The sequence below is a fragment of the Euleptes europaea genome, chromosome 5 (genome assembly GCF_029931775.1).
Source record: "Euleptes europaea isolate rEulEur1 chromosome 5, rEulEur1.hap1, whole genome shotgun sequence".
Taxonomy (NCBI): Eukaryota; Metazoa; Chordata; class Lepidosauria; order Squamata; family Sphaerodactylidae; genus Euleptes; species Euleptes europaea.
This window is the reverse complement of record NC_079316.1, coordinates 102365520-102391617: the sequence shown is the minus strand read 5'-3', so window position 1 is coordinate 102391617 and position 26098 is coordinate 102365520. Positions and strand designations below refer to the sequence as shown.

Genomic DNA, 26098 nt, shown 5'->3' with positions numbered 1-26098 from the left:
CCCCCCCTTCCCAAGCAACCGCAGGCCCGGCCTCGGCACTTCCGCTTCCGCTGCCCCGCCGAGACGGAAAACAGCCGCCGCCTCAGAGGCGATGTCGTAAAGCGGAAGAGGCGAGGCGGCCTTTCCCCGCTCCTGCGGCCGCGTGAGAGAGAGAGAGAGAGCCGTCGTCGCTTTACGGCAGTTTCGGCCTAGCTGCGAGGCGCGGCGCGGCGGTTGGTTGTCGTGAGGCCGGCCGGGAGGAGGAGGAGGAGGAGAAGAAGCGAGGCGGGCGGGCGGGCGGCCTCCATGGAGGGGGGCGCCGCGGCGGCCGGCGGGAACTCCAAGGGCTCCGGCCTGGGGGGCCTCTTCGGCGTCGGGGGAGTCGGAGTCGGCGGGCCGGGCTATTCCCACGCGGACCTGGCCGGAGTGCCTCGTGAGTCTCGCTGAGGCCGGGATCCCTTCCTCTGACGGGCGGGGGGGGGGCGACCCGGACGCTGGGGGGGCGGGGCTCAGGTAGGGTTGCCAACCTCCAGGTACGAGCTGGAGATCTCCCGCTATTGCAACTGACCTCCGGGCGACAGAGATCCGTTCCCCAGGAGGAAATGGCCGCTGTGGCCATTGGACTCTATGGCAGTGAAGTCCCTCCCCTCCCCAAAATGTACCCTCCTGAGGCTCCACCCACCCCACCCCCAAATCTCCAGGTGTTTTCCAACCCGGAGCTGGCAACCCTGTCTGAGCCTCAGCTGCCAGCCTAGCAAAACCAGTATTTGGAAGTGAAGGGGGATGTTCCCTGGGGTTGCCAACCTCCAGGTGGTGGCTGGAGATCTCCTGCTATTACAGCTCATCTCCAGCCGATAGAGTTCAGTTCGCCTGGAGAAAATGGCCGCTTTGGCAATTGGACTCTATGGCATTGAAGTCCCTCCCCTTCCCCAAACCCCGCCCTCCTCCGGCTCTGCCCCCAAAAATCTCCAGGTATTTCCTAACATGGAGCTGGCAGCCCTAGAGCTGGGGATCTCCAGGCTGTAGAGGAAGGGGACTCTTTGGAGGGTGGGCTCTGTGGCTCTCCTCTCTCCAGGCACTTCCCCCCTGCAAAAAAAGGTCTCCAGGGCGCCTTTTCAAGGTCATTGAAATCCGCTTTGGAAGCTGCTCAGCCATTTGTCCTTCCTGACGTTGAGAATCAAGGGCGTGAATGCTGAAATGCTTCTGTTCAGGCTGGGCCCTTGCGGGTATCTCCACCAGCGTTTCCTTTTTCTCTGAAACGGGGCTGTCGTACATTTCTTTGTCATAAATTTTGTATGTACATAAGGGTTTTTTTGGTCATAGATGAAGTTGTTGCATATGATATATATCAGAAATAGAACACTTGGGTTTGTGGGAAGGGATCATACAGAGCACGAGGGGGCTTGATGCTGGTTTTAAGTGTCGCCAGAGGTATAACCGGGGTGGTATAATTTTTTTAATTTGAAAAACTTCTCTGATCTCCTCTTCAGATGAAATGAGAGAGATGTCTCAAAGCCTGGGTTTTGAATCTCGGCTCAGCCATTGAAACAACCTCGTGGCAGTTACTATCATAATGGTGGGTTCTGTTGTGAGGCTGAAAAAAGGGTGGAATCTGCTATGGACTCCATGGAGAAAATGCAGGATAAAAATGAGAGTACCGGTAACAGGGATTCAGAGTTAGAAGGTGATAGTAGTTCTGCATTAGTTAAAATACAGTGCAAAGATATAGTACATATAGCATTAAAGAAATTGTAGTCATAGTGCTAGAGAAGAGTGGGCTAATTTGAACCAAAGGTTAACTCGGGGCTTGAGTCCTGAAACTTGATTTCTAAAGATTTCTGTGCTCATAACTGTTAAAAGCTGTTTTAATTTCTGGAATTAAAATATAGTGCAGGGGTCCCCAATGCGGTGCCCATGGCACCATAGCACCCACCGACACCTTTTCTGGCACGCGCCAAGTGTTTTTAGAAAGTGGGTGGGGCTAAGTAGGGCTATTGTCCAGCAAGGCTTCTGATTGGCTATTGGCCATTTGATTGGCTGTGAAGGTTTTTTAAAAAATTTGCTTTGGCAGCAGCTGCCACCATATCACAAAGATCTACACCAATGGTTCCCAAATGTTTCGGGCCACCACCAACTTGGTTCCACAAACTCAACCCCAGCACCCCCTACCCTATCCAACAACACAATTGAAGGGGCCCACCTCTAGCACGCCCCTGCTGCCCCCTTGCCTCTTAGTGCCCCCCTAGGTAATCCCACCCCAGGGGGTGGTACTGCACACTTTAGGAACCACTGATCTACACTGTGTTGCTGAACTTAAGCTGTGGCAATCGTTTTATAGCCGGCTCCGACTCTTGGGGCAGCCATGATGTTGCTGCGCTGACCATGCCATGTCAGAATTCCAAATATGCCCACAGGCTTAAAAAGGTTGGGGATCCCTGTTCTAGGGCATCAATAAAACTTTAGGTAATTGGGCAGCTAGATGCTGGAAGGCTTCCAGTGTTACCTTGGTTCGTAGAATGGCTGTACATCACATGGTGGTAGGAATTTCCGAATAGATGCATGAAAGGTGACGATTATTTTGAATATTTTTATTTATTTTTCTGTTGAGCTGGTTTCACCTGCTTTCAGATCAAGAGAACAGGTGAAAATTATCCTATTTGGCTTTCTCCCCCCCCCCCTTTCAGTGACTGGAATGAGCCCTCTGTCTCCGTATTTAAATGTGGATCCTAGATACCTTATACAGGTAAGATACTCATGTCTGTTCAGTTGTGCTAAACTTCAGATGTTGCTGATAGGTATAAAACTATTAATTTATCAGTTGTGTAAAGTTTGTAAGTAGAATTTATATACACTGAAAACTGCTGTGATAGCTCAATGAAAAAGTTAACTCTGCGTGGCATCTATCAAAAAGGCAAATTCCGTGTTGCAGATTATTTAAGAAGAGACTGAAAATAGCATCTAACTTCATAATGCCTTTATAGAAATCTGCAATATAGCTTTGTTTAGTTCTGGTTGCTCCATCTCAAGAGGGACATTATAGAAGCTTAACAATATCTTCGAAGGATTGAAGCACTTTCCCTGCTGAAGTAAGTGGCATGATGGGTTAGGAGAAACACCACTGAGGGTGAGACATGACAGGTTTACAAAATACAGCTGTGAATATGGACGGAAAACGATCTGTTCCCGTAATGCTTGTACTTCGATAAAATTAATCAGCGGTACATTCATCACAGACAAAAGAAAGTACTGCTTTTTGCAGTGTATGTGTGACTGATAAAATATCTGCCGTGAAGTTTGCTGGTGTGCCCTAACCTGCAGGGCTTTCCAGGGGAATGAGCCGGATGCATGGACAGTGGATTTAATTGCCATTAGCTGTGACTGCTTCATGAAGCATGCCCAGAGACAGCATGCCCCTGAATACCAGTTGCTTAGGCAGAGAGCTGCTGCCCTCGTACCTGCTCATGGACTTCCCAGAAACATCTGGCAGGCCACTGTGGAAACAGGACACTGGGTCTGCTCATTCGGTAAATTACTTCTTCAAACAATTATTGAAACAAACATTTATGGAACCTTGTGCAATAAAGTTTTGTTTAAAGATCTGGGAGCAATTAATACATTATCATTGTAATGAGACAGCTATGTGAATGGCACGTGTAGAAGGAACTGTACCAGCTGCCAGCATAAGGGAGGGGCTGCCTGCCCCTGGAGCCCAAACAGGCAGCTTCTGCTTGAGAGGGCTTTTAATGCTTACTTAAGTCCTTTCCATGACCGCACTTAAAAGATCCACTACTATGCATGGCCCCATGTCTTTCTGTGCTGAATTGGTCTTTTGACCACAATAAATGATGATTCATTGATGGCCCCATGTCTTCAGCAACAGCCTTTGGCACTCTCTTCTGGAAATTAACACCAGCAGAGCCTAGATAGATGATGAAGGAGCCCCTGATTCTAACTTGTTTCTAAATGCCAGTGGTAGTCAGCTGTCTGTGTCAGTACCATGTCTGTGACGGTGTTACACTACTGGGAGATGAAAGTATTGTCCGTTTCACCTGTCTGTCACTGTCTCTGTTCTGGAGGTATCTGACACCAGTGTGGGGCAGTACTGTGCTTCTCATGAGAGTGTGCTGAGCAGCTAACATCCTGCTCAGCGCTAGTCTGGAAGCATACACCCTTGGGCGGCATGTAGCAACTGTTGTGTACTATGGATGTTATATAAAAATACAACAGTGTTTTCCTCAGTCTTAAAGAACATTCTGCAGTTATAAAACTTTAGTTCTAAAATCGTAGCTGTACATTGTTAAGAAGAAGAGTTGGTTTTTATATCCCACTTTTCTCTACCTTTTAAGGAGTCTCAAACCAGCTTACAATCACCTTCCCTTCTCCTCACAACAAACACCTTGTGAAATAGGTGGGGCTGAGAGAGTTCTGAGAGAACTGTGACTGGCCCAAGGTCACCCAGCAGGCTTCATGCAGAGGAGCGGGGAATGAAACCTGGTTCTTCAGATTAGAGTCCGTCGTTCTTAACCACTTCACCACGCTGTACGGAAGACACAATGCACCATTGAACAATGTTTATGGGTCATTATAACAATGTATGGACTTCTCATTTGATGTAAAATGGGTTGGATCCTACCAATTTTGTCCCATCAGCATCTACACAGTATTCTGCCAGAAGGACCCTTCTAATGCAAGATGTGCATGTAATATGTTGTTGCATTGGTGGAAGGATCGTTGCACTAGAGGAATGTGCAGTCAGTCGCTGCTGGAATGAACCCTGTTACCTGCAAAAGGACATTTGTCGCAAATTGGACATGTACAGTTCTCTTACAGGGTTCACCAGCCAGCCTTTCATTTGAATTGATGAACTAAAATGTTAGGGCTGCTGAATTTTGTTCATTGTTTGCTTTTCTGATAACAGTTATGTAATACTAACCTTTTAATTTAAATGCCAACTTAATATAAATGGATGTGAAATGTTAATTATAAGTCAAACGGATTCACGTGCACCTGTATATCACAGGGATTTTTTTTCTCTTTCAGGACACAGATGAATTTATTTTACCCACTGGAGCTAGCAAAACTAGGGGAAGATTTGAGCTGGCATTCTTTACCATTGGAGGATGTTGCATGACAGGTGTGGGGCCTTTATTTACCATTACATTCGACTGATACTGCTAAAATTATTTAAAATGTGGATGTATATAATGTTTTTGTCATAGATGAAATTGTTGCATGTGATGTATATCGTGAAATAGAACACTTGGAACTGATTTGGGAGAAGGGATCATTTATGGCTAAAACACACAATTCAAAGATATATGTTGTACTTAAAGCAAGCAGATAGTAACTTACACACATTCTCCTAAAGGGGTAGTGGTGTGTTTTTGTATTGTAACAGCATTGCGGGAATCATGCTCCATGAGAAGTCTGCAAAAGCTTATGCCCTTATGAATCCCACCATTACCCAGATACATTGATTACTGGACCTGTGATCTGGCCTGCCTTCCCTCATCCTGCCTGCTTTATTTAAATTGGTTATTTGAGTTTTGGGCAGCCCAACAATTTAAATGTCTCTCTCTTTTAAAGCCTAATGAATTATTTTCAGCGCTAATCCTTGTACATTAATGAAGCGTCTTTGCAGCTAAGAGTGACTGGTGAACATAAGCTTCATCACTCGGGAGGAGACAATTAACTATATTGTTTGTCACCAGATTCCAGCGGTAGTCAGTTGTTTTCTCAGTACCGTGTCTGTAACTGCTGGGAGACTAAGGATGCTTTCATACATGTCAGTTATTGCACTTTCAATCCACTTTGCAGCTGGATTTTACTGCGTGAAACAGCAAAATCCACTTGCAAACAATCGCTAAAGTGGATTGAAAGTGTGTTATTCAGCATGTGTGAAAGCACCCAGAAATACTGTCTATTTAACCTGTCTGTCATGGTCCTGGTTGGAAGGCAGTGAAGAAATGTTTGTGGCAGCACTGTGCTCTGAGAGTGTGCTGAGGAGCTGACATCTCGTTCACTACTAGAATGGAAGCATACACGTGTGCAGTACCTAATGACTTCAACTTATAGTATTGTATTTATTGCAAAAAATGCATGTTCTTATCAGCTACTGGCAGTTTTATAACACATAAATGCTACTGAAGATTTCTTGGTGGCCTGTGATGTTTCTGAATAATGTAAGGAGAACAAAGTATAGAGAAAGGTGTATGCCGATGCGGGGGAAGCATGGACCAGCAGGCAATCAGCAGAAGTCTCTCACTCACAAACACACACTTTTTGCCTGTGGGATTTCATTGGCATTTCTCTGGTATAACAGAAATCTCGCGACACAGTTCTCCTTGCTTCAGTAAAAACTGGAAAGCTGAGATTCTTGTAGTATATTTTCCCCTGTAGATTTCCTGTTTGTGTTCACAGTAATTTGACAGTTTGCAGTGTTCAGTTCTCATTTGCGACGGCGACTAAACCTTGGTGTTCTGCCTTAACAGGAGCTGCCTTTGGTGCACTCAACGGGCTGCGGCTGGGTTTGAAGGAGACGCAAAGCATGGCATGGTCCAAACCTAGGAATGTACAGTAAGTACAGAGTTCAAGTAATCTTTCCCTGTAATTTTTCCCTCATCAGTATTGGCTCCTTTTTGTCCTGTTATCAAAATCAGAAAACTCTCCTTGGTTCTTTAGTCTTTTTTAAATGTTCAGCCTCTTATTGGTTCAGTATCTTTGAAATATTTAGCCTCATGTTGCTAGGCTCCCTTGCTTGCTGAAAATGGTCAGGGTGTAATCATGAAATTGATGTCAGTGAGAAATTGAACAGCTTGACTACAGGTCTCGCTTGACAAATGAAGGATTTTGTGTGGCTACAATGAGAAACGTTACGTCTTTTCAACCAGCAGGTGGCAGCAGAGTGAAATTGATTTCTGCTACATTTCTCCTCCAGCAGGGAAGACACATTGAAGGTCATTCCTTTCACAGTCATTCTATTCTCACCTTTCAATCGTAAATTGTAACTGGATGTTTTCTGTATATCCATATCTCAAATGGTGTAAAAATAAAACAGCACCAGCACCTTTAAGAGCAGAATAAAAAATTGTTTTGTAACTCAGCTATTACAATTCCTTATAACCATTTTCTTGAAAATAATCATAATTTCTCACAATATGGAATACATTTGTCACTAGAACAAGTACTGCCCTCTACAGTATATGCAGAATGTGTCTATTCTACAGTATACAAATATCATTATCTAATGCTGTAGATTATCTTGCATAAAAAAAAATTATACTACGGTACATGTTTTGAGTCTTTCATTTTGCTTGTTCCAAAAGGGAAACTATGTTTTTTCACTTTTCCTCCATTGGAAAATCTTTTAAAATTTAAGGAGTTTCATGTTCAGTGTTTGGCCTACTAAGACCCCTAGATTCTTTTCGCAGATAAGATACGTCTCCCCCATCCTATAATTATGCATTTGATTTTTCCTACCTAAATGCAGAACTTTACATTTATCTCCGTTGGAATTCATTTAATTTGTTTTAGCCCAGTTTTCCAGCCTGTCAAGATCATCCTGTATCCTGACTGTCTTCTACCCCTCCTAATTTAGTATCATCTGCAAATTTAAGAAACATCCCCTCTATTCCTTCATCCATATCATTTATAAAGATGTTGAACACCACAGGTCCCAGGATAGATCTCTGAGGCACTCCCCTTGTCACTCCTCTCCAAGAGCTCTCTTTAGGCGCAATCCATCAACTAGTTACAGATTCACCTAACAGTAATAGGACCCAAACCACATTTTATCAATTTGTCAACAGGAATATTATGTGGAACCTTATCAAAATCCTTACTGAAATCAACCTAAACTATGTCTACAGCATTCTCCTGATCCAGCAAGGTCGTAACGTTCTCAAAAACAGAGATACGGTTAGTGTGACATGACTTGTTCTTGAGAAACCCATGCTGGCTCTTAGTATTCACAGCCATCCTTTCTAAATGCTCAAGGACTGACTATTTGATGATTTATTCAAAAACTTTTCCAGGTATAGATGTCAAGCTGATGGGTTGGTAGTTGCCTGGATCCTCCTTTTTCCCTTTCTTGAAGATGGGGACTTTTGCCTGCCTCCAAACTTCTGGCACCTCACCTGTTCTGCAAGAATTCTCAAAAATAATGGACAGAGGCTCAGAAATTACATCTGCAAGTTCTTTCGGTGCCCTTTAGTGCAATTCATCTGGCCCTGGGGACTTAATTTCATTTAAAGAAACTAGGTGTTTATGTACTACCCTTATGCTGATCCTAGGCTGCAACTCCCTTCCCTCATTATCTGTTCTGTTTTTGCCATGTTGAGCACCGCTTTCCTCGCAAGACAAGACTGAGTAAAAGTAGGAATTGAGCAGTTCTGCCCTCTCTTCATTACCTCTCTTCGGCAAGACAAGTCGGGCATTCATTTGACTTTTCATTTTTAGCGGAATTGGACTTCCAACTGATATCTGGGTAGTTGAAATTTTCCACGACCACTGTGTCCCATCTCTGAGAAATTTGTAATCTGTTCTAATAGTGTCTCATCCAAGTCCTTTGCCTGGCTTGGTGGTCTGTAGCAGACCCCCGCAATATCACTATTATTTCTTACTCCTTTATTTTTACCCAGAGACTCTCAACTGAACGTCCATGCTCAGATTCATATATTTCCTCACAAGTATACACCTCCTTGACATATAATGCTTCTCCTCCCCCTTCCTTATTTGACTATCCCTTTTAAACAAGTTGTACCCCTGAATCCTAATATTCCAGTCGTGAGTGTCATCTCACTAAGTTTCAGTAATGTCTGTTAGGTCATAGTCCCCTTCCTGTATTAGGGCTTCAAGTTCCTCCTGCTTGTTTCCCATACTCTGCGCATTAGTGTGGAGACATCAGAATCCATAGTTGTTGTTCCCTGAGGTTTTTGTTTCTGTACTTACCCACGAGTTAATGTTTCCTTGCATATGTGCCACTCCCTGCAAATCTTTACTGTTCTTATCTCCAGTTATTAGTTTTGAATTTTTGATTCGGAAAAAATTGGGGGGTGGATCATTGGGGGTGAAAAATAGTGGCAGGCCTTGTTTTGTGTATGCTTGTGGTAGAGGAAACATTTTCATGGTGCTAGAATGGGTAGATTTGGTTGCTGCTTGCAGTACTGGAAGAATACACAGCAGCTTGCAGTACTGGAAGAATATCTTTGGATTTCATTTCCCCCCTTCTTTGGATTTCATTTCCCCCTCTGTAACTTGAAGTGTCCAGCAGCCCTTTCTGTGCACAGAAGACACCTGTATGCCTTTTGGATCTAACTCCTTATTCCTGAATTCCAGTGGTAGTCAGCTGTCCATGACATGACCATGTCTGTGATGGTGTTACACAACTGGGAGAGGAAAGTACTGTCCATTTGAGCTGGTTGTCATTGGCTCTGTTCTGGAGGTATCCGACACCAGTGTGGGATCAGTATCTTGCTTGTCTGAGAGTGTGCTGTGCAGTCAACAACCTGCTCAGCACTAGTCTGAAAGCATACATGCGTGTGTACCCCATGTAATGGCTTTTGTCGGTATAGAATACAAGACTTATTTTCATAAAGAAAATGTTCTTTAATCTTTATAAAATCTCTGTAGCACATGTGAAGGTTCCTGGTATAGGCTATTTTTAATGTGCCTAGAAGCCCGTTAACCTGTGTACAGTTCAACCCATAAAAACATAAGGAAAGCCACGCTGGATCAGACCCCGGCCTATCAAATCCAGCAGTTTGTTCACACAGTGGCCAACCAGATGCCTCTAGGAAGCCCACAAACAAGACAACCGCAGCAGCATCCTGCCTGTGTTCCACAACACCCATTATACATTTTTATTGCTTCTAGTACTCAAGGATAGGCCATTCACTGTGTTCTGATTAGTGATGTTTGTTTTTTTAAACTGATACACAAAATACTTTTGTAGAAGTTGGGAGAGTGGCTAATACTTGATAAGTCTTGTATCCCATGAAATTTCCTCTGTTCAGATGCTTTAATTATCCATGCTAATTAACTGAAAATGGATACGCAAATCATGATTCATGTGCAAGTTTCAGAGGACAAGGAGCTAGGGAACAGTTGCTCTTGATTCCATGCAAGAAGCCATTTTAGAAGTTGTGGTAAGAAGAAAGTTGAAAATTCCTCTTCACACAATCAAACCCTCAGTCATCTAAAGCATTATTTCTTTGAAATAAGAAAACAATGGCTTTTAGAGCCCCTGGGTTCCTCTGGAAAGAATTTCATTTAAACATCACTTTTATCACTTGTCACCTTAAGAAATGGTTTCCAATTGGCAAAGGTGTCAGACAAGGATGTATTTTATCTCCCTATCTCTTCAATCTATATGCAGAACATATAATTAGGAAAGCAGGATTAGATTTAGATGAAGGTGGAGTGAAAATTGGAGGGAGGAACATTAATAATTTGAGATATGCTGACGACACTACATTATTGGCAGAAAATAGTGAAGATTTGAAACGACTACTGCTAAAAATTAAAAGAGAAAGTGCCAAAGCAGGACTACATCTGAACATCAAGAAAACAAAGTAATGACTACAGGAGAATTACACTACTTTAAGGCTGACAATGAGGAAATTGAAATTGTTCAAGACTTTCTATTCCTTGGCTCCACCATCAACCAAAAGGGAGACTGCAGCCAAGAAATCAGAAGGAGGTTGAGACTGGGAAGGGCAGCCATGAAGGAGCTAGAAAAGATTTTGAAGTGTAAGGATGTGTCACTGGCCACCAAGATTAGATTAATTCATGCCATTGTATTCCCTATTACTATGTATGTGTGTGAAAGCTGGACAGTGAAGAAAGCTGATAGGAAGAAAATAGATTCCTTTGAAATGTGGTGTTGGAGGAGAGTGTTATGGATTCCGTGGATTGCCAAATGAACAAATCAGTGGGTTATAGATCAAATCAAGCCTGAACTGACCCTAGAAGCTAAAATGACTAAACTGAGGCTATCATATTTTGGTCACATTATGAGACGACAAGAGTCACTGGAAAAGACAGTCATGCTAGGAAAAGTTGAGGGCAGCAGGAAAAGAGGAAGACCCAACAAGAGATGGATTGACTCAATAAAGGAAGCCACGGCCTTCAATTTGCAGGATCTGAGCAGGGCTGTCAAAGATAGGACATTTTGGAGGACTTTCATTCATAGGATTGCCATGAGTTGGAAGCTACTTGACGCCACTTAACACATACACACACCTTAAGAAATACAGAAAATAAGCCCTATAATAAAAGGTAAAGGTAGTCCCATGTGCTAGCATGGGGTCCTTACTGACCGATGGGGTGATGTCACATCACAACGTTCACTAAGCAGATTATGTTTACAGGCGGTCTACCATTGCCTTCCCCAGTTGTCTACACCTTACCCCCAACAAACTGGGTACTGGTTTTACCGACCTCAGAAGGATGGAAGGCTGAGTCAACCTTGAGCCGGCTACCTGAAACCGACTTCCGTCGGAATCGAACTCAGGTCGTGAGCAGAGCATTGAGCGCAGTACTGCAGCTTACCACTCTGTACCAGGGAGCTGTGTAATGGAAGGTATTAAATAGCACAGTTGTATGTGTGCCTTTAGACCTACAAATTGTATTTCACTAAGTGCATTCTGCCTCTCTCATATTACTTGCAGGATTTTAAACATGGTGACGAGACATGGGGCATTATGGGCTAATACTCTTGGATCTCTAGGTAAGTAAGCTTGACTTGTAATCCAGACCTCAAGGTCGCCTAAATCACCAAGCTTAATTTTTCTATAAATCTGGAAGTCTGAAAAACTTAAGATGGAAGGTCCATCTGGCGGTTTGTGTTTGGCAGCCCAATGAATTGCGTTACAGGACATACGATATCTTTAAGACTTGACAACTGGCAATAAATACTTGCTTCTCTAACAAAGCTTTTTAAAATGGGATTCAGAGGCCTGAAAGATCACTGCTTGTGAGAGAGGGCTCAGGCCCCATTTTCAATGCTTTCTGTGAGATGCAAGTTTTTGTTCTTAGCACCGAAATAAAAAAAGATCACCTAGCACAGGAAACATGGCCAGTTCAGCTCAAGGGTCCCAAAAGTTCAAGATTCCAATGTTCCAAGTGACATATTAACAGAAGCTTCGCAGCTGTGTTTGTTTTCTTGAGTAAACTTTCCTCGTTTGTTCCAGTCCTTCACCCTGACCTGTCTTTAGTGGCAAGTCTGCAGACTGCCCTAACATATGATGCGGTTTGGTGAGGGGCGCGTTGGAAATCTGGTGCTTTGGGGGAAAGGGGCATCCTAATAATAATAAAAAAGTACCTTTACAGTTACAGTACAAAACAAGAAGTATTTTGTATTTCTCAAAGAGTGATATAAGCGGTCTTAAATTTTGTAGTCTTGTTCACCTGTCATATCTGTCCCAACAGGGTGACTTCTCTGTTCAGTCTTTGTCAACGGTGCAGATCAGTTCTTTCAGATCCACAGCTTAGCATCCACAGCAGAATAATATATTATTAAACAGTTCCGCTTCATATTTGCCTTGCAATTTTGTGCTCTCTGCCCAGTTGGCCAACCCAGTTAAAATTGATCCTTGGACTCATTAAGGACAAGGCGACTCAGGGATATATATTTATTTCCCGTCATAAAGCTCGGTGCTGGGCCCTAGTAATGTCACAGTGCTGTGTCTTTCCTGTAGAAGTAATATCATTGAGCTGCCAAAATTCCAAGATTGTGATTGACTAGGATTCAAATTTGTTATATCCCTGGTTTCTATCCCCGCTAAGAGAGAGCCAGTGTGGTGCAGTGGTTAAGAGCAGTGGACTCTAATCCAGAGAACCGAGTTGGTTTCCCCACTCCTCCACATGAAGCCTGTGGAGATTGTAAGCTGGTTTGAGTCTCCTTAAAAAGGTAGAGAAAACCAGGGTATTAAAACCAACTCTTCTTTTTCTTGATTTACAATCACCTTCCCTTCCTTTCCCCAAACAAACACCTTGTGAGGTAGGTGGGGCTGAGAGAGTTCTGACAGAACTGTGACTAGCCCAGGGTCACCCAGCTGGCTTCATGCGGAGGAGTGGGGAAACCAACCCGGTTCACCAGATTAGCGTCTGCCTCTCATGTGGAGGAGTGGGGGATCAAACCCAGTTCTCCAGATTAGAGTGTTACGCTCTTAACCACTATACCACGCTGGAAATAATTCAAGATCAGAATCTCACTGGGTTATTTGCCCAAACTTTACTTACTGTGATTTATTTCATTTTGTTGGACTGGCAATGTGACTTCCCTTCTAGCACTGCTGTATAGCGCCTTTGGAGTGGTCATAGAGAAAACACGGGGCGCAGAAGATGATCTGAACACAGTGGTGGCTGGGACCATGACGGGAATGCTATATAAAAGCACAGGTATGTTGGCAAAGGACCTCCTTAATCTTGGCTTTGAGAAGAGGAGCCGAGTCAAAACTACTCCTGCTTAGAATGGGACTACCTAGGTCATTTCCCCATAAACAGCTGTCCAAATACTTAATTCCCTATCTACTGACTTTTGTGACAACGTTGTATTTATTTTTAACTTTGCAAACTAGGTGCAGTGTAAATCCCCAGTTCACTCTTCTGTGATCATCAACTGAGCTATGCATAAAATTTTAATCTGAAGCCCTAGTGCTAATGTCTTCATGGGTATTAGGCAAACTCTGGTGGTTTACCTTTTCGTTAAGGGTGGTAGACACTGACAATGAGGGCTCAAAGCCAACAATTTTAGGGAAAATACTGTGGAACAAACACTGGAGGAAGGAATAAGAAAAATGCAAAGTCTTGATGGGAGTGATAGTTAGTTGGATCCCAACAATAACTTCTGCTAATAGAAGTGGGGGAGGGGTAAGTTTTGGCCGATTTCCCCTGTAGCGCTGCACCTTTTCTGCCGTTCCTGGAAGTCCCCTGTCCCCAGGAGCAGCATTTCGAGGAGATTGGTGGGCCGCAGTAGGAAGGAGAAGGAAGGGAAGTGCCTTCTGATAGCTCAATTTATCATAGAATCTTAGAATTGGAGGGGACCACCAGGGTCATCTAGTCCAACCCCCTGCACAATGCAGGAAATTCACAACTACCTCCTCCCCACACCCCCAGTGACCCCTACTCCATGCCCAGGAGATGGCCAAGATGCCCTCCCTCTCATGATCTGCCTAAGGTCACAGAATCAGCATTGCTGACAGATGGCCATCTAGTCTTCTTAAAACCTCCAGGGAAGGGGTGCTTACCACTTCCCGAGGAAGCCTGTTCCACTGAGGAACCGCTCTAACTGTTAGGAGGTTCTTCCTAATATTTAGCTGGAAACTCTTTTGATTTCATTTCAACCCGTTGGTTCTGGTCTGACCTTCTGGGGCAACAGAAAACAATTCGGTACCATCCACTACATGATAGCCCTTCAAGTACTTTTTTTTAATAAATATTTTTATTGATAGCCCTTCAAGTACTTGAAAATGGTTATCATATCCCCTCTCAGTCTTCTCTTCAGGCTAAACATTGTGACTCCTCTTCAAGTTAATCATTGGGACCCAGCTCCCAATGATTTAATGTGGTATAAAAATACAGAGCAATATAGGGAATAGGCAGGGATCCCCAACCTTTTTGAGCCTGCAGGCACATTTGGAATTCTGCCATGGCATGGTGGGCGCAGCAACATAAATGGCTGTCACAAAATGGCTGCTGCAGGAGGCGGAGCCAGCCACAAAATGGTTGCCACAGCTTAACTTCAGTGACCCAGTGCAGATCCTTGTGCTGTGGCGGCAGCTGCTGCCAAAGCAACATTTTAAAAAATCTGCAGAGCCTGTCAGATTGTGTCTCCACCCACTTCCTAAGAACACTTGGCGTGTGCCAGAAAAGGTGTTTGTTAGTCTGTTAATCTATAGGTTACCCAAATAGCTACATTATATGCAGTGTATAATAATCTATTCTGACAAAATGCATTGGCAGTGAGTGTAACACAGGATTGTGTGGCCCTAACAGTACAAGAGAATTCTGTGACTCTGTATGGCAGAATTGAGGCTGGGTATGGATACAGTACCTGAACCCCGAAGAGCTATACATGCAGATTAAAAGGGGGTAAGATAATTGTTTTAAAAGTAAAACACCCATTATACACCTTTAGGTTACGTACCTTGGAAGCCCAGTACAAAGATTTTTGCAGTACAAAGATTTCCCCTATCAAGGGGAAATGCTACTGATGATACAGCTTGGAGTCAGAGAGAAACTGCAAAAATGATCAGCAAGAAATCTTACAGCAACATGTAGATGAAAACAGTAACAGCTAGTAGAGGTGCAGATGTATTTATTGCTTGGTGCACATCCATTAAAACTTTGAAAGTGTTAAGACTAGTCATAGAAGCAAGAACTTGGAGTAGTAGAAGAAGAAGGGTTGGTTTTTATACCCCGCTTTTCTCTACCGAAAGGAGTCTCAAAGCGGCTTACAATCACCGCCCCCCAGCAAGCACCTTGTGAGGTAGGTGTTCTGAGAGAACTGTGACTGGCCCGAGGTCACCCAGCAGGCTGCATGCGGAAGAGTGGGGAATCGAACCCAGTTCACCAGATTAGAGTCCACCTCTCAACCACTACACCACGCTGTAGCACAGGTTTATGCTTAAGTCACTATACCTTTTACAGCTACTTTATTTGCCTGAACCTCTGCCTAGTACCCCTGAATATTCTCCAGATCTAGCTTGGTCATGTGGTTATCACAAGCAATAAAGCCATTTGTTCAGTTTGTTTAAAGATTTGTTAACATTCAAGATTTTAAATGGCAGGTCTGTTTTGTTTGACCTTATTGTGACACACATGGCTGCAATTCTTATCCTAACCAAGTGCCATTAGAATGAATAATTACAGTATCATTATCATTCCTTTATTGGCATACAATAATTATTGGCATACAAAAGTATTGTCGAAGGCTTTCACGGTCAGAGTTCATTGGTTCTCGTAGGTTATCCGGGCTGTGTAACCGTGGTCTTGGTATTTTCTTTCCTGACGTTTCACCAGCAGCTGTGGCCGGCATCTTCAGAGGAGTAACACTGAAGGACAGTGTCTCTCAGTGTCAAGTGTGTAGTACTCTTCCTACACACTTGACACTGAGAGACACTGTCCTTCAGTGTTACTCCTCTGAAGATGCCGGCCACAGCTGCTGGTGAAACGTCAGGAAAGAAAATACCAAGACCATGGTTACACAGCCCGGATAACCTACGAGAACCAATGACACTACAAAAGGTTACAAAAGGAATGGAAAGGTTAAAAAGTACCCTTTATAAAATGGTTAAAAGGCGGTTACGTTAAGAAATACCATTTGTTGGTACTGCCACCTAATCAGCTGTTTGGCGGGCTTTTAAAACAAACTTTAAAAACTGAGCCACCGTCTCCAATATTTGGGGTGAACAATTGTTCAGTAAATAGAGAGCATTAAAATGAATCTGAGACATTCAATCTATTTACCAACAGGGGGCTTAATAGTTCATTGCGAGATTCTGTGTAGAAACTACAATAAAATAAAACGTGACTGTTTCTATACAATTACTGTCACATGGGCAGAGCCTGTCAGACAAAGGAATTTTCCGAAATCTGCCTTCGAGTACCACAGATGTCAAAACATTAAATCTAGCCAGAGAGATAGCTCTACGTTGGGATGGATCACACAGGAGAGATAAGTATGGAGAGGGTTGGTAAACATCAAAGGGTACCCCTAAATTTAATGGGGAGCATGTTTTATTTGCAGCACTATTTAGATCTTGCAGTCCTATATCTAATAGTCTGTGTTTTATTCTTTGGAAAGCTTCCTCAGTAAGCATAAGGAGTCAAAATGAAGGCCAATAGATTTAATTTTGCTCTCAGTGTGTTGAAACCACTTAGGGAAGAGGGGTCTGCCTTAAGGTGGAAGTGTAACCAGAATTTTACGGTCAAGAGCCACGCTCTAGTTACGAGTAGCATTTGGCCACTTTCCAAGCACAGTGCAGCATACGGGACACAGCAGGGCATACCCATTATTTTACTGAGAAATTTGGCTTGAGTGCGTTCCAATGAATGTTCCATGCACTAATCCAGACAGGAATACCATACAATAATTGCGTGTTGACTTTAGCGTTATAGACCTTAAGGGAATAATTGCAGTAGTACGTTGATTCTGTTTTGCGATTAGAGATCCATTAACAGCCAAACAATTGAGAAGAATCTTATAACCTCAGAGAGAATGGAGTGCAGGAATCCATGGAAAGGAAAATATGTCCCTTCGTGCTTCTACTTTAAAGCTGACAGTCTGCCTTTAGGAACTTTAACCGTATTAATTTTAACTCTCAGCTTGACAGCTCTCTATCGGTTGCAGGTTGAAGTTGAAACATGCCTTGGGAAAGGGCCTAAAATATGGTTCTGTCTGAATACTATGGTTGGACATTTGACTGGTCAATTATTGGCCAAGTATGGTTAAAACATTAACTGTATTTAGAACATCAACAAAGATACTGTAGTCATAAACAAGTGTGATACTTGCGCTAATTGCAAAAACAAAAGAAATTAACTTCACAGTTTCTAAAAAACGAATTATAACTTTGAACAACGTTGGGTGAGGTTTCCTATATGTGAACAGTTCATTGAATAATGGTTCTGTTCAGCTTTTGTCCTATAACCCCAAGGTCAGCCTAAACGTACAGCAACTATTTTTAAGTTTGTTCTTAAAGGGCAGTGGAAAACATAATGAAACAAGTGTGGACCCACGGTACACATGGAGAAGGAATTCCTCCCCCCTTCACTGCTGATTTCCCACACCCAATTCCCTCCTTACTGCTCAGTGGGATGGGGGGGGCATGGGAGATTCGTGGGGGGGATCCCATATCCCTCCCCATTGCCAAGCCTGGTGCAGCTTCAGGCCCCACTACTTACTGTTGAGCCCAGCTGCCAGTGTCCCCCGCCACAGCCAGTTCTGGTAAATGTGTTGTCTGCACATGCACAATGCAATGCAGATATATATATATATTTTTTGGGGGGGGGCATTTAAAAAACCCCAGCATAGTGTAGGGAGCCAGCGTGGTGTAGTGGTTAAGAATGGTGGTTTGGAGCAGTGGACTTCTTTCTGGAGAGCTCTGGAGAACCGGGTTGGTTTCCCCACTCCTACACATGAAGCCAGCTGTGTGACCTTGGGCTAGTCACAGCTCTCTTAGAGCTCTCTCAGCCTTGCCTACTTCACAGGGTGTTTGTTGTTGGGAGGGGAAGGGAAGGAGATTATAAGCCAGTTTGATTCTCCTTAAAAGGTAGAGAAAGTCAGTATATAAAAACCAACTCTTTTAAATATATTTTATTGTTTATTTCAGATTTTTCTGCAAACATGGGGGGGTTCCCCCAAGTTCAAAGAAATATCTGATTAGCATCACTGTGGCCCTGATCCATGGATTTAGGTGTCTGTAGATGTTGGTCACACGTCACTATTAGATATAAAGATAAGATCAGCTTGCTTTACACAAATGGTATTCTTGGTTTTATGGAATATCTGAGTGCAGTCAAATAAGTAGGTGGTTGAAAAGAGGCCATTCCTACTGAATATTCACATGATGCTTACAAGTAAGATGCACTGAATTTAGTACAGCTCAAAGTTACCTGTTGGGGCATGTTCAGTCTTCAGCCCTGAGTACATTCTTGACCTTTTACATTGTTTTCCCTGATCTGCATGTTGTGATACATGCATGCACACATTCACTGCATCATAATTACCTTGCAGAACTGGCATGGTGTAGTGTTGGAAACCTGGGAAAACCAGGTTCGAATCCCCACTCTGCCATGGAAACTCGCTGGGTGACCTTGGGCCAGTCACACACTCTCAGCCTCGACCCTGGCTAGTATTTGGATGGGACACCTCTAAGGAATACCAGGGTTGTGACGCGGAGGCAGGCAATGGCCAAACCACCTCTGAATGTCTCTTGCCTAGAAAACCCTACATGGTCACCATAAGTCAGCTGTGACTTGACGGCAAAAAAAAAAAAGATTGGGAGAGAGTTTTGAGCATATTGCTAGGCTTGAAGTTAGTGAATTCCATCCAAAAGGCTACAGTCCAAAGAATGCTTTCCTAGGAGTAGCTCCATTAAACAAAATGGGACTTATTTACAAGTAGATCAGCTTAGGACGGCGCCTAAACTATGGAAATCTTTGATTTAAGACTGTTGAAAACCATTTTTGGGAAACAGTGATGTTTTCATTATATGAGATTCGCTTCCACCTTGGCCCAGACAAGTGATCCAGCTAAGCACAAAAGGTTTCTTACATTAAACTGCTTTCAGGTGTATCTTACAGACTTCTGTGTCATGAGACCGATACTTGGCTAAGTGGAAGATGCATGGATTTTCCCCATGTTCTCCTCCTAGCACTCCCTTTTGGACTTTGGAAAGATGAATCATGGAACCCATATGTATGTATTGCCATGGAGGTTGGGGGCCTACAGTGAGAAGCAGAGAGAAGGCAAAAAAAAAAAAACCCTGCCCCCTTTCCTACAGCTGTAGCTCTACTGATGGAAGAAAGAAGGGTGGATTCTTCTTTCACTGCAGAATCCCAACCACACACAGCTGCAGAAATCACAGCTCTGAGAGGCCAGCGGGCACTGCTGGGAGGAGGCAAATCCCAAGCAAATTTGCACCTTGAACATGACGCGTGGCTGCTTTCTGACCAAAGCATATACTATGTTATACTAGCATTCTCTGAGCTTCCTATTGCTTGTAACTATGAAACGTGCAGGCAGGAAAGGGGGTGCTTCTGCAGGTTTAATTTATATGGAATGGGCTATACTTGAGAAAGCACCTAAGTTCTATGTAGTATCTTTATAAATTGAGATGCTTACACCCGTAGAGTTGCTCACAGTCACTTTGGTATCAACATTGTTAGGGTATTTCCACAACAGTTAATCTAAAAATTTTGTATGTGTGTAAGCCTGATTCTTCTTTTTGGATTTTTGTACTACTTTTACATCTAAAGGTTAAACCGTGTAATTAAATGTGACACATAATAGCCACAAGCCTTTCAGTGGAAGGCAGGTGGAGCCCTGCCCCTAAAAAAAAGAGTTCGTTTTTATACCCCACTTTTCTCTACTTTTTAAGGAGTCTCAAAGTGGCTTACAATCGGCTTCCCCTCCCCGCAACAAACACCTTGTGAGTTAGGTGGGGCTGTGAGAGTTCAGAGAGAACTGTGCCTGGCCCAAGGTCACCCAGCAGGCTTCATGTGGAGGAGTGGGGAATCGAGCCCAGTTCTCCAGATTAGACTCCACCATTCATGTGGAGCAGCGGGGAATCAATCCCGGTTCTGCCCCTATAAAATGTGTAGTTATGTGACTTCGTGCTTCTTATGATTCATCACTGGAGTACAGGCTTCCAGGGACAGCCAGGAACATCTCTGCTTACAGATTAAAAGCTTAAAAAGGGAAATCATCATATATTAAGCAGCTCCTAGAACAACTAACTTAATGAGGAGGGAACGCTCTGGCCTGTATTTTGGAGACTTAGACCTGACCCTGGAAACGGGCTCTTCCATGTCATAAATTAGTTGTTTTTCCTTTACTAGGTAACCAGGAGCCCTGACCTGGATGGCCCAGGCTAGCCTGATCTCGTTAGATCTCAGAAGCTAAGCAGGGTCAGCCCTGGTTAGTATTTGGATGGGAAACCACCAAGGAATACCAGGGTTGCTGTGCAGAGGAAGGCACTGGCAAACCACCTCTGTTAGTCTCTTGCCATAAAAACCCCAAAAGGGGTCGCCATAAATCGGCTGTGACTTGACGGCACTTTACACACACACAGGTAACCAGGAAGGTTGACAGAAGGCCTAAGAATGAACACTAATGGGTTACATATGATAAATTATCCAGGACTTTTAATATATCACAACCAGTAAAAAAAATGCATTAAAACCAAACACATTTTGGCCACAAGGCCTTCCTCAGTGGTACACCATAAAATATCATTCAAAATACACCATTTCTGACCAAAGCTTTAAAACACAGAAGTAGGGCCAGTTCGTTATCTAGATTATTCCCTCTTCATTAACGGACTCCATTAGGACCATCAAAAATCGTATTTCAGAATGTCGCTATTCATGGTCTTTATGAGCAAGGTCAGGGCAAATCGCAGCCCTGTGGTGTGTATCTCCACCCCCACAGAACTGCTATTCACTTTGGCCTTGCTTTTAGGCCTTTTGTCAATCTTTCTCATTACTTGGTTTTTCTGGGTTGATGTTTTTTCTTTCCCTTTCTGTTTTGATTTTTTCTTTGCGGCCTACGTGTGTTAAGACTTAAGTAAAACGTGTCCTGACAGTTACTAGAGCAGGGGCACTTTCACGCATCCTGAATAATGCACTTCCAGTCCACTTTTAACGATCGTTTGCAAGTGGATTTTGCCGTTTCACACAGTAAAATCCAGTTGCAAATGTGGGTTGAAAGTGCTTTATTTGTCATGTGTGAAAAGCACCTGGGTTTCTTAGAATCTTTGGGGGTGGGGGAGCAGAGGGAGTACTGGAGGAGGCTGGAACATAACCTCCATATGCCAAGGCCGTATCCTCTGGAATGCCACTTGCTCGGGGTTCGTAGTGGGGACAGCTCTGCCCTTGGTGCACTGTTGGCTGGCTTCTCAATGGGCTACTGGTCTAGCTGGGTGCCATGGTCATAGTTCTCCTAAGATGCCCAAAAACCTTGGGCCAACCCTGGGTGGGTCACATGCTAAGTAAATTTGGACTTTTGGTGGGTCAGCATACCCCAAAAGGTTGGGAACTACCGGTCTCAGTTAACTGCATGTTTGGCGAACTCTTCAAAAGGTTTGTTTTCCGATATTTGTCTACCAGCGTAAGCCATTTTCTGACATGTCTCCGTGTGTCTTAATGTGTCTACTTATGTCAGAGAGTGATAATGATAAGCACTTGTTTTGTGAGACTTGGCTGAAGTCAGGTTGCTATCCAAGGCTAACAGAATTCTGATTGCAGGGGAGGAGGCATCTTTTACCCTATCGCTTGATAAACAGAACTGAAAGACAGGCAATTTTGAATGCGTTCAAACAGAATGCTCCCAAACGTTCTTGAACAAGTAACTCAGCTTTGTTTAGCCAAATGAAACTACTTGTTACTGGATTTCTTGCTCAGACTTAAATGCGTATTAGTACTTCGCTCCACCACCCTCCTTCTTGAGTGGTTGGGTGTTGGGCTATAGAATTTCAGGCCATGGAACAGACCGGTGTATTGCAAAAAGCTGTCTTGACAGACATGGAGTATATTGTCGAAGGCTTTCATGGTCAGAGTTCATTGGTTCTTGTAGGTTATCTGGGCTGTGTGACTGTGGTCTTGGTATTTTCTTTCCTGATGTTTCGCCAGCAGCTGTGGTCTCGAGACACTGTCTTCAGTGTTACTCCTCTGAAGATGCCTGCCACACCTGCTGGCGAAACGTCAGGAAAGAAAATACCAAGACCACGGTCACACAGCCCGGATAACCTACAAGAACCAATGGAGTATATTGGCCAGTGAAAAGCCGTCAATTTCAGCTAACCTAATATTTTAATAGTATCTGTAATACTGCAAAATACTTAATTTGAACAGTGTTTGGCGTTGATTGTGGGATTCTATTTAGAAGAAGAGTTGGTTTTTATATACTGATTTTCCTCTAACTTTTAAGGAGAATCAAACCGGCTTACAATCTCCTTCCTTTCCTCTCCCCACAACAGACACCTTGTGAGGTAGGTGGGGCTGAGAGTACTGTGACTAGCCCAAGGTCACCCAGCAGGCTTCATGTGGAGGAGTGGGGAAACCAACCCAGTTCATCAGATTAGAGTCCACCGCTCTTAACCGCTACACCACACTGGCTCTGTTGTTTGAAATGTTGTTGCCTCTCTTTACTGACAAGTGCTATGAACTTACGCCAGTTGAAAATTAGTTGCTTAAATTTAAGTTTAATCATGGCTGATTAGGACAGCTCTCAGGACTAGTCAAAAAGCGGGTGGGAGGTATGGCAATGAAATAGGCTCTCACACCATGTTTTCCAGCTGGTGTACAACTGACATTTTCAACTCCAGTGTAGGGTTTAAGACTGTTGCAGGGCTGGGCAATTTATATTGACGTGAAGGATAGGACCTTGGATGTGTGGGCATGTCTATGTATGAAGTGCATACCTAGACCATTGCAAATAGGTTTTATCTGTCAGCTGCAGAAAGAGTCTCCTTAATCTTGGCTATTAAAAATAGCCCCAGTGCAGCTGAAATTTAAAAACCTGCCTGAGCAAACTTTTGCCGGTGCATTTATTTCCTGAAATTGTTTTCCTTGGCTTTGTGTAGTTTGTTGGTGTAGACGTTAGCATTCAGGAATTACTTCTGTAACACTGATACATTTGCAATGCAATCCATGGGCTTAGGCTGGAGTAACTCTGCATAGGATTGCACTGTTGGTGTACTTTTTAAGGAGCTTTGATAGGGACATTGCAGCTTTGAGATCTCAGAAGTTGACCTGCAGACCTGACTTGCCTCCAGTATATCTGAAATGATACTAGAATGAATGTGTACTAAGTAGAACAAGGCGTACCCATAGCAAGCAGTTTCTGCTGCCACAAAAACTATTGTGACAGCAGTTGGGAAGGAACTACACTGTTTTCAAGAGTTATTCTGAAAAGCTTCCGTGTCAGCAGTCTGTACATAGTTCTGCCTGCATTTCCTGCCTTATCTTTCTGACCTTTATCTGTTTGGAATCCTTACTGCCCAAGGTTCACTTCTGTTTTCCTCTTTAATCCTAGCTGTCTTCTTTAACAGGGTTGGGATTTCTGGAAAGCAAAAATTGTCTGAGATTAATGTTGAGAGTTAAAAAAAATAACGACAGAAAAGAGAAGCTACTGTACATACCACTGTCTGTTGTTTCTTTTATCCTTGCACAAATTAATAGGCGAGGGTGCTGAGTGTGCGGAGGTGTTCTAGCTTTTCTTTTTATACATTGGATTTACACACTCCAGTAGTGTGGAGTAAGAAAATGATTTGATTTTATTTATATAAAGGTATATATAAGGGTATATAAATATACCCTTCCCAACCAAGTCAGGCTCAGGGTGGCCTCCAACAAAAAACAATATAATGTGTAAGTTAAAACATACAATATAAAACTATAAATTACTGATTTGGCTTGAAAGATGTCAAAGGGGCCTCTAGTTCACTCACTGTATCAACAGTGATCCTTGGCTGATGTTTCATCTCACTGCCGTATTGTTTACTTCCTCTTTATTCTCCTACAGGCGGACTACGTGGGATAGCGAGAGGTGGCATTGCAGGACTGATGCTCACCAGCCTCTATGCTCTCTATAACAACTGGGAGCACATGAAGGGTTCCTTGCAGAGGCAGTCCCTCTGAGCCGAGAACTGGATATCCTCCTGTATAGTGCAATCAGACTCGTGTCCCTTCCGTCTAGCATGGCGTGGAATGGGCACAGATAAGACTGCAGAATCTCACTGTGACAACCCCGGTTACCACCGCTGACAGACTGCAACAGTTGTCGCATTAAGGAGGAGTGTAGCTGTCAGTTTCAACATCCTGTCTCCACAGATGTTCACCTTTGTTTGGACCGGAGTTATTGCATTAACTCAGGTCGTGTAAAACCATCTATTCAGTGCTATCAGGTTTCTGTGTGCTAGTATCGCTGCTGTATTTGAATAAAGTGTGTGTCCTTGAAGGTATTTTTCCACTTCTCTAAAGCCTTGATCATTGACAGATAAGTCAAGGTCAGAACATACTTTTGCAAGTTCCCGATGTACTCTAACTTTTCTCCATGGGGGCGGGGAGGGAAATCATTGATACTTTTTCCTGTTCTGAATAGTTTATAGCCCGTGACCGAAGTCAGCAGCAGTTGAGGGGGGGGGGGCAGTGCCAGCTTGGCATCTCGTTCACCTTCTAGCTCTTAAAATTTCACAATGACTTGTTTGCTTGACTATCTGCTGTAATATGCAGAATTTAACATCCAGCCTCATGTGCCTTCTTCCCTATGCCAAATATTAAACATCGTAAAGCTTGAAAATTTAGTATTATCTACCCTAGTAAAGATAGTCCCCCTGTGCAAGCTCTGGGTCATTCCTGACCCATGGGGTGACGTCACATCAAGTTTACTAGGCAGACTGTTTATGGGGTGGTTTGCCACTGCTTTCCCCAGTCATCTAGGTACTCATTTTACTGACCTCGGGAGGATGGACAGCTAGGTCAACCTTGAGCCGGCTATCTGAAACCAACTTTTGTCAGGATCAAACTCGAGTCATGAGCAGAGCTTTTGACTGCAGTACTGCAGCTTACCACTCTGCACCACGGGGCTCCCTGTCTACCTCAGTACATAATGCTAATTGTTCTTCACCGTTTTCAAAACTGAGAATAAGGACTCCCTGTCTTTTTGCAGCAACATGTTTACCTCCTCCATTTGGGTGCAGCGCAGCCTTTAATGCAGGGGTGGAGAACCTTTTTTCCGCCAAGGGCCATTTGGATATTTATAACATCATTCGCAGGCCATACAAAATTATCAACTTAAAAATTAATTTCTTGGGTGGTCCTAGCAGCTCCATAGCTAACGACTCTTCTGCAAGGGGGAAAAAGGTTCCTTTTCTCGGCAAAACAAACTCACACCCTCCTTGAATAGAGGCTATTCCTGTCAGCGGGAGGGGATGGATCACCAGCCTTAGATCCTTCTGAGCTAGAGATCTGCCAAGACCCACAAAGGGCCAGACCAAATGCTTTTGCGGGCCTTAAACGGCTCCCGGGCCTGACATTCCCCACCCCTCCTTTAATGGGAAGAAAATTTGTCATTGCCTGGGCAAAAGCTGTACAGTAGTATGCTACTGACTCTTTCCTGCTGTTATGAAAATAATCCTGAGTTTTGCTTCCTCTCCAAAAACACAAGATCTGAGCCTGTGGGAAGCATACTAGCACAAGCTATTCCAGCGAGCGCTGTAGAAACCTCTAGCTTTTACAGCAGTGGACTTTTCTTCAGATTGTAAGAAAGTAGTCATTGCAGTGGGAATAAGGGAACTGTACAGGAGGTTGAATGAGCTTTATTGCAACCGTGCCTTTTAGGAAGAACGCAAACAAGCACTCGGTGAATGAACAGTTGCAAATTGAGTGGTGG

General features: G+C 43.6%; 1 protein-coding gene and 2 non-coding genes across 3 annotated transcripts; all 3 read left to right on the top strand.

The window, feature by feature from the left end:
* Nucleotides 1-285: 285 nt before the first annotated feature.
* Nucleotides 286-24351, top strand: LOC130477799 (mitochondrial import inner membrane translocase subunit Tim23). The gene is made up of 7 exons (XM_056849874.1): nucleotides 286-412; nucleotides 2664-2722; nucleotides 5020-5113; nucleotides 6471-6555; nucleotides 11649-11707; nucleotides 13270-13380; nucleotides 24230-24351. Exons 1-7 carry the CDS (start codon nucleotides 286-288, stop codon nucleotides 24343-24345), a joined length of 651 nt encoding a protein of 216 aa, XP_056705852.1. The 3' UTR covers nucleotides 24346-24351.
* LOC130478483 (small nucleolar RNA SNORA74) lies at nucleotides 3945-4149 on the top strand. Its single transcript, XR_008933345.1, has one exon. It is a non-coding gene; the product is annotated as a small nucleolar RNA SNORA74 (small nucleolar RNA).
* Nucleotides 9311-9515, top strand: LOC130478484 (small nucleolar RNA SNORA74). The gene has a single exon (XR_008933346.1). It is a non-coding gene; the product is annotated as a small nucleolar RNA SNORA74 (small nucleolar RNA).
* Nucleotides 24352-26098: the final 1747 nt, after the last annotated feature.